Genomic DNA, 9,231 nt, shown 5'->3' with positions numbered 1-9,231 from the left:
AAAAATTGCTTTTAGGCTATAAATGTTACCAGAGCCCATTTTATTACTAGACATTTCTCTGGTGTTAAGATCACTATCCTTGCGCTGACGCTCTCCCTGGCTCTGCGAATACGTAACGTCCGGGTTGATTCATATCCCGGAAGTAGGCTACAAGGAACATGAAACTTGTTGCAAAAACTTATCAGAGCACAGCTACAAACCACATTGTAAATGCTGCAATTAGGTGAAAAAACTGATCGGAAAACAGTTGTTAAAATCTAAACTAGAGAATGTCTATCTAAACAAAGCTGCAGTTGGCGCATGGAGATGACGTCATATGTATACATCGTGCACCAGCTTCCAGCATCATCGATACTTCTCCTTCCTTAATCGCCCTGCAACTTACGCAGAGGCCCTTTGCTTGTGCATGGATACTGTAAATGAAAGTGCTTTTATATATGCAACCACAGTGTTGCTAAATGTTGCGTCGAACGCTCCTTTCATTCATTTATTTTAACTCAAATCAGTCCGTAACTGTAGAGCAAACCGTGTCGCAATGATACCTATCCCGATTGTAGTGTGTGTGATGGGAGGATGGTGTGCCGTCTACCTAACGGACACTCTCATAAAGGTAGGCTTTTGAACAGTAAATATTTTGGGCTAATTGTAGCTATATAACATGTTACTATTCTGAGAGGCCGAAGTTCACACGCGCCTCGCGACGTATCACCTATCACGGCCAGATCGATATCGATATAGCAAAGATCTGCAATTAAACATAAGATTTACAGTTGGGTTAGCGTAACAAACTGACAACAAATCGTCAAACGTTATGTTACTGATGTAGCAATAACGTTAGCCTGTGACCTCCATGTTTGTGTGTCTAAACTTTGTATACATTTTTCCTTGTAGACTTCTACTTCTGTGAGACACAGGTATGAGACCTGGCTGTCATCCAACGGGCTCACGCTGTCCCCTTTCCACGTAAAATGGCAAACAGGTCTTTTCAACCGCCTGTTTGCCAGGTGTGCTAGTATTAACCCCCACTTCCTTCACGTATGGTGAGTGCAGAAGAGATATGTCTAACACCATCTTAGCCCATCTTTGCAAATTGTGACGACACTATACAAAAGCCCCCCACTCCCTCTGCCCTGCAGTCATAGTCATTATTATGTGTACATTTCTGGGTTGCTAAAATGTTTGTTTTGGAGTTTTATGGGAGTATCACAGAAGTGATTGACCTGTGGTTTCGTAGAGATCTCAACTCTGATTCTCAGAAACAAAAAAAAAGACATCAGAAATCTAAGAAAAGACATCAGAAATCTAACCTGACCAAACTGAGAAGGTTCATGCCGTGAGTTTGTTCTCCATGATTTGATACGCAGGTTCAGCGTGGGTATGGTGTTTGGGGTGGTGGCCATGTTCGGCTCCGTGGTCCTGCTCTCGCGGACGCTACACCAGACATTGAAACAGATGACCTCAGAGGCTCCAGAAGGTTCTCATGAGCAGGTGCTCCAAGTGGTGGTAAGTGTATCAGAGGTCAGAGGTTACATTCAGTGTTCTTACATACAAGTCCAAATCTAGAATGTGTAGGATTCCTAACCATGCATTTTTAGTTGTACAAATCGATCTTAATGAGACATTTTATATGTTTCTGAACATTATCTTTTACACTGAAGATAATGAAAATCAACTCAAACTGGCATCTGAGCATGATAGCACAGTAATTTACCATAACCATGCATCATCATGTTAGCAATATTGTTGAGATACTGTAGTCTGTACACAATGCATATCTTGTGTATGAAGCTGGTCTGGAGAGTTACCAGAAGTGCTTTCAGAAACGCACCTCTCCCATAGTGACCTAGTGCTCTGATGGCATGATAAGCAGTGGGGAAACACTAGCGATGGCTCTGTGGGGAGAGAGAGATAAGATGTGGTGGAGTGGAGGTAGTGAATGTAAATGACGGAGAGAGCAGACTGGCTGTAGTAGAAGAAGGGCAAGAAAAGTGGGATTTCCCTTTCTGTTTCCCCTCACGCTTCCTCTCCCCACCACCACCTCCATTTCCTTTCTGTCGTGATGTCACGACTAGGTGCCTGGGGTGAATCTGCCCGTGAGTCAGCTGGCGTACTTCTTCACAGCCATCTTGGTCAGTGGCGTCATACATGAGTTTGGCCATGGGGTGGCAGCACTGAGGTAAGGGTGACGCCATCAGAGTTGCAAACAAGGGCCCAATCCCAAAGTCAAGACTCACAGACTTTGCTGCACGTTCCTCGCTAAATTCGCAAGGGCTTATAGCTGTCTCAGTGTTGCATTTCAAAGGACGTGAGGGTTTAAGTACACACTTACTGACCCCTTTCTGTGAGTGTGCATTAGTGCAGACTCCACCAAAGGGAATAACCCACAGTTCAGAGTGTTGTGACTTGTGACGTTCAAGATGGAAGCCATAGGGAAATCTGGAAATGACAAAGGGAAACAACAGCATGACCACGGAACACGGAGCAACAGCACACCACGAGAACCGGCAAAGTGTCAGCAACCTCTTTGTTATTAAACATCACCATGGTAACATCTCGTGAAAGAGCTGTCTCAATCCCATAAATGCACACCTCAGCCCATGTGGCCTCATGCACTCACTCAATTAGCACCTGAGATCAGTTAAGTCTGTGAGTCTTTAGTCCTTAGTCCTCAGGGCTCACTTTGGGATTGGCCCAAGATGCACTGCACGCAGCAATTAAATAGGAGCCAATGGAAATTGTGAAAAATCAGTTTCATATGTGTACACTGTGTATGCCATTCAAAATAGTCTCGTTTATATATCGGGATCTGAAAAAGGCCATAAAGGCCGAAACGTTACCGCTTTATTTAAAAAACGTACTTATAACTCGGAATGTGCGCCATCTCTCACTCTAACTAACCTTGTATTTGTTTACAGTCAGCTGAGTTTAATGGTGTTTTTTATTACTATAATATTTATAATGTGCCTCATTCGTCATTCCAATATGTCCAGACAACAAGTTACTAAGAGTCTGTAAATAATTTAAAAAGTCTGTGAATAAATAGAAACAATGCATTAATTAATGCTTGACCTCCTGTTGATCTCTTACCCTTCCCTACAGGGAACAGGTGCGGCTGAACGGTTTTGGCATCTTTGTGTTTGTAGTGTACCCCGGGGCCTTTGTTGACCTCTTCACTACACACCTGAACCTTATCTCTCCTGTTCAGCAGCTTCGCATATTCTGTGCAGGTAAGATGAACTCTCTCTCTCCCTCTCTCTCACTTACACACACAGACACACACAGACACACACAGACGTGTCTTCTGTGTTTGTAGTCCTGCAACAGTGTCTAGTCATTATTTTCATAGCAAGGATTGTTTTCATAATCTTTGTCATCTCAAATCCGTGTGTGTGTGTGTGTGTGTGTGTGTGTATGTGTGTGTGTGTGTGTTTGCCTCCAGGAGTATGGCACAACTTCATGCTGTGCGTGGCAGCCCTGTGCTTCCTTCTGCTCCTTCCTCTGCTGCTGTTTCCCCTCTACTACACTGGCGTTGGGGCCTTAGTCACAGAGGTGGTGGAGGTGAGTATGTCCAGGGAGGGTTAAAGCGGAGCGAGAGGCGCAAACATTCAAACATTTCCGCGTTCTGTTTTCGCATTGATATCCCACTATGACTACTTTGCGACACGTCTCTTTAAGCAGACAGGAACTGTTCGAATTTTGCTTCCATAGAGATGCATTATGTTGCTCTATCTTGTCAGTAATGAAGGGTCTTTGGTATGTCCAGTGGGATTAAACAGGGGAGGGGCCAACTTCATTTACATGTACATTCATTCACATAGACGCTTATCTAAAGCTACGTACAGAAGGAGAGTAACGCTCAAGCTAACAGTCCAGAGGAGACCTTAGCTGGGAATTACTACTGCGTACTACTTTACTTAGTTTAAACCGGGGTGAGGCTTACTTCACTTACACACTGTGGAGTCGGTATTGTGAAGGAGGTCTTGGCTGGTTAAGTTGAAGTGGTATATTATTTAGCTACATTCTATCCTTCAAAGAGGGCATGGCCTTGTGAGATAGAAGTTGTATTATTACTCACAGAGTATGAAGAGAACCCGTGAATCACATGGTTTAAGCTTGAAACAACATTGAATGTCACAGAATGACTTCTAACCAGCATCAATGCAGCTCACAGAGTTCAGTTTCTTGTTGTTGCTGTTCACACAAATCGCTTGTCCTGGTCAGGGGACGTCGCTAGGATTCTTCACGCTTCTCACAAACTCTGGATCTCATTCATTCTAGTGACCATTGGGTCCTTGGTTACCTGTCTGACCAAGGCCCTTCGTCCCAGATTACTCCGTTTGGCTAAACGGCCAGATGTAGGAATACTGTTTGTTGTTCCAAACTTATCCATTTGAGAATGATGGTGGCTACTTTCCAGTTGCACTGTACAGTATGATGAAATGTCATGGATATCCAACGTTCATTTTCTTGCGAGCCGTTTATCACAGCACCTAGCCGTTAATATCTTTGGAAAGTGAGATAAGTACTCCATTAGTAATTCAACAGAGGATAATGGATGTGACTTTGGACGCATGTTATTAACACCTTTTTTAAGGGTGGCTTTTGATCCTCTCAGAGAGTGGCTTCAGCCATCCCAGAATAGGTCTAACGACGTCCCCGGTCATGATGCAAACTGATGTGCATTATTGAATATCTTGAATGTATCCCATAGTAGAGCAATATGGTGATAGTGACTGCTCGGCTGACCCCCCTGTCGTGTGTTGTCCGGTAGGGCTCGCCCAGCAGTGGGCCGCGGGGGCTGTTTGTGGGGAACCTGGTGACGCGCCTGGAGGACTGCGAGGTGCGCGGGGTGGACGACTGGCAGTCCTGCATCCGGCAGCTCGCCCTGCACCCGCAGACGGGCTACTGCGCCAGGACCGGCAACCTGCAGATCAGCTGGGCTGCAGGACGAGGTACCCCGGCCGAGCGCCCACCCACCACCCACCCGCCCGCACTGGGCACAGTTTGCACCACACCACACAAAACAGCACAGCACAGCACAGCACAGCACAGCACAGCACAGCACAGCACAGCACAGCGGTGGACGGGCAGGCTCAGAGCTGAACATTACATAACATTTAGTCATTCAGCTGGCACTTACTGTATATCCAAAGCGATTTACAAGGAAACGACAACATTTAATCTACAGTGCTGGGGGAGATCTGAGGGTAGCAATAATTTCCATACATCCAAACCAGCGGAGGTATTCAAAAGAGACCGTCACAGCGCAGCGGCCCATCATGCGTGTGTGTGTGTGTGTGTGTGTGTTTTAATTACTTTTTGTTTGTACTCTGTTGATGCAGAACTGGTTTCTGTCATTTCCTCCACCGCTATATTTACAAACTGTGAGTGTGTGTATGTGTATGTGTGTGTGTGTGTGTTTGCATATGTGCGTAACATGAGGTCCAGGGTGCAAATGATCTCTATTCCAGGACTAGATAGATAGATAGATAGATACAGTAGATGCATGCTTTATTCATCCTGAGGGAAATTTTAGTCTCATCAGTTTGCACTGTGCACTACAGTAAGTCATGTTTATGTATAATGCACAGAAGAAAAACAAGGACAAATGAATCCTGTATTATGGCGGTATACATTTATTTTACTAGCAATGCATCTGACTGGTGAGAGAGATCATGTGCAGCCTCTATGCTGCTGTAGTCTTTTGAACATAAAACCATTCCAACTGTAAAACCACCTTCATGTTTGTTGTCTACACCATGAAGCACGCAAGTCCATTCTCGGTTTCTTCATCTCTAGCTTACAAGCGACTGGACGGGACAATGGAGTGCTGCAGTAACAACAGCCTGACCGACCTCTGCTTCTCCTACCGCAGCAACCAGGAGGGCAAGATGGTAGGAAACGGACCGCACGCGGCACAAACGGAGGTAGAGGCAGAGTTACACACACACACACACACACACACACACACACACACACACACACACACACACACACACACACACACACACACACACACACACACATTCAAAGTTGTCATTTCTGAAATATCATGGAATTTTAGGAAGTGTCTTCCAGGCATGGAAAGTCAAGGATTTTGTTATATATATATATATATATATTTAATTTTTTTTAACGGTACATTGCACCATTCATTATTTAATGAGAAAGTCATTCATTATTTGTCAGGGAAAGTCAGAGAAAAGTCATGGAATTTTGCATTTGATTCTTAGTGGGATCCCTGAACTACACACACATACTGTATGTAAACACACTCAGAAATAAACAAATAGATACCCTGATGCCCTTTGTGGTTTGCATAATGTACTGTACATCACGCAGGTGATGAATAGTGATGACGCACCGAAACGTGACGGAATGGCTACGTACTGTACACCTTTTCACAGTATTGCAGGATAATCCTCTCTCTTGCAAGAGAGCCAGTTTATAATTCAGGCGACTGTCAAGTGTCACTGACACACATTCATTCTTGGCGACAGATGTTGCGGAGCTGTAGAACTTTTTTGTAGTTCATTGGGAATAGTTCAGCTTTCATAGTTCTGCACGAATATAACGTCAACTGGTTTCTATGACAACATTGCATACTGTAGACACATGCAGTGACCACAGCAACACGCAATGGAACTCAAACTCTTACAGTAGTCTGCAACAATGATTCAGTCAGAGAGGGTTAAAGCGGAATGAGAGGCGCAAACGTTCGATCATTTCCGCGTTGGGTCTTCGCAAAGGGGAGGGGGGCTAAATCCCCCTTTAAGCAGACCTGTTAACATTCAAACTGAACTGCTTGCCAATCTGACAGAGATCGATATCCCACTATGACGTCTTTGCAACACGCCTCTTTAAGCAGACAGGAACTGCTCGAATTTTTCTTCCATAGAGATGCATTATGTTGCTCTCTCTTGTCAGTAATTAAGGATCTTTGGTTCAGTTTAACACCCTAGCTAGCAGACGAGCTAGCTATTTTACAGTAATTTCCTGTGTATTTGCTGCATTGTACATAAGCCGCAGGGCAGTGTTTTATGCAAGTTTAAAGACACAAATCCATATTAATACCATATTAATAAATGCCCCCGTGTATTAACCTCATAGCTGAACAAATTTTGCTAAATCAATGTGTAAGCCGCGGCTAATAGTTGGGGAAATTACGGTACTTCCTATTTTGTCGAGGGACACTTTTTACCTGAACTATAGATTGACCTCAATACTGAGTCCATCACCAATCTCCACTCCACTGCAGTACGCCTGCTTGCCTGCACGGCGTACCATGGAGTCCAGTCTCACCTGCGTGACCAACGCGGACTGCCAGAAGCAGGACGGGGCAGGGCCCAGCCTGTGCGTTGTCCCCTCGCTGGAGAACCAGACGCGCCTCATCCGTGTGCGGCATCCTCCCCTTCCTGACATGCTCTTCGTCGGGTACCCCTCCCACCTGCAGTACTCAGGTGAGCGCCACCTGGTGGTCGCAGCTGATAATGTTGACGTATTTTCAAACTGATATTTTACAAACATTTTACAGTTTCACAATTTTCTAAAACTATTTGTTATTCATACACAACCTAATATGAGTTCCCCAAAAGAATGTTAAACCTTTGAGTTTAGTACTTAGCAATTCAGTCATTTAGGTCTTGAATTATCATTCAAACCTGTATCAAAAATTTGTTTAATGGTTCAAAGTTGTGGAATCAGTGTGCAAACACTTTTGACACTACGCAACCTTCTCCCCTCCTCTCTGTCAGTGAGTCTTACAAATTTCGTGCCTCGACTCAGCTTCCTACACCTGGACCTGCCGGTGCTACTGGAGACGTTTTGCAAGTATCCTTTGAAATGTCTTTTTTTATAATAGAACTCTTCCCTTCTCCGTTAATTGTACTCTATATCCAGTCAGCCATGAAAAAGAAAAGAATTTGCTTCCTCCATGACAATTATTTGAACCATATGCTTGCATGAATTGATGCAATGTATAATCTTCATGACAAAAACAGCACTTTTTTCAGTGCTACAGTAGATGCCAATGCCAAAAGGTTGGTGTTGGCTAATGATCCACTCAATTCTACTGCTTGCTTCAGTCACTTGTACATTCATTTAGGCATTGCTATTAGACAACTCTCAGCTCATTAGTTGGCATAGTGCCCCTGCCATGCCAACTGTTCCATTCACCTGCACGACCCTTGACCCCAACCTCTCTGAGATACCTGGTGTCGTTGTCGGGCGCCCTGGCGGTGGTGAACGCGGTGCCCTGCTTCGCGCTGGACGGCCAGTGGATGCTGACGTCGTTCCTGGAGGCGTCGCTGGGCACGCTGGTGCCCGAGAGGAGCCGTCGGGAGATGCTGGGCTTCTGCATCCTGCTGGGCGGCAGCGCCCTCCTCGCTGCCAACGTGGCGCTGGGACTCTGGATGGTCACGGCCCGATAACACACACACACACACACACACACACACACACACACACAGAGAACTGGGGCAGGAGGACTTCGGATCAGGTCCTTCTCTCATCATCAGATAAGTCCTTTCCCCCTCTGACTCGAACAATAACATTCAAGCTCATGAACTCGGACTCAGAGACCCTTGGAAGGGAAATAAAACTACATTTCCCACCCCAGCATCCTCTACCATCTAATAAGTCTGTATCTAGGGTCCCTCTGTCAGAAGATGAGGATGAGCTATTCTTCATTGGGCTTGATTGCCTGTGTAACCTTGTCGCGATGGCCCTGGGGAAGATTGAGTGTGTATCCTTGCTCCAAAAAAAATGCCTGCTGCTGTTTTGAAAGAAACAAAAACAAAGGGACTCCACACACCAAGGATGCTGATAAAGCACTGTTTTAGTCACACGTCATGTCTCGGTAGTATCCCATGCATAAACACAGAGGACACGCCACGTCATGGTGTCCTTGCTTATGCAGGCACTGGAACCCCTCCACCTGAAGGTCCCTTCCTGCTTTGTGTCGATGTTTGTCTTTGTATCTCTGTTTGCTTATCCCCCTCCCTTATGAACGATGTGTGGGATCGTTTCCCACGTTCGCTTTCCATATCCACTGGAGGAGGTCCAGTTGGGGCGATGTTCATTCCTGAAACTAAAAAAGCACTTTGCTGAACCTCAGTTAAGGGGCGAGGCCTTGTTGTTTATGAAACCATGGAAGGTCTGTTGTGGAGAACACGGAAAATATGTAATTGTTGTAGAATGTGTCCCCACCCCAATAAATCTCCAATCTCCTTT

The 9,231-nt window shown here is 45.2% G+C and overlaps 1 protein-coding gene across 2 annotated transcripts; it reads left to right on the top strand.

Annotated features, from left to right (window-relative positions):
• Positions 1-183: 183 nt before the first annotated feature.
• mbtps2 (membrane-bound transcription factor peptidase, site 2) lies at positions 184-9,231 on the top strand. Of its 2 annotated transcripts, none has more exons than XM_062521550.1 (11): positions 184-610; positions 892-1,040; positions 1,365-1,503; positions 2,073-2,176; positions 3,100-3,227; positions 3,440-3,558; positions 4,772-4,952; positions 5,800-5,894; positions 7,259-7,460; positions 7,755-7,830; positions 8,207-9,231. In XM_062521550.1, exons 1-11 carry the CDS (start codon positions 536-538, stop codon positions 8,427-8,429), a joined length of 1,491 nt encoding a protein of 496 aa, XP_062377534.1. In that variant the 5' UTR covers positions 184-535; the 3' UTR covers positions 8,430-9,231. The 2 variants fall into 2 exon arrangements, with proteins under 2 accessions (XP_062377534.1, XP_062377532.1); XM_062521548.1 differs by having other exon boundaries at positions 187-610; positions 5,800-5,927.

Source organism: Sardina pilchardus, chromosome 19 (genome assembly GCF_963854185.1).
Source record: "Sardina pilchardus chromosome 19, fSarPil1.1, whole genome shotgun sequence".
Lineage (NCBI taxonomy): Eukaryota > Metazoa > Chordata > Actinopteri > Clupeiformes > Clupeidae > Sardina > Sardina pilchardus.
Note: the sequence above shows the minus strand (reverse complement) of the source record. Positions and strands in the feature narration are given on the sequence as shown.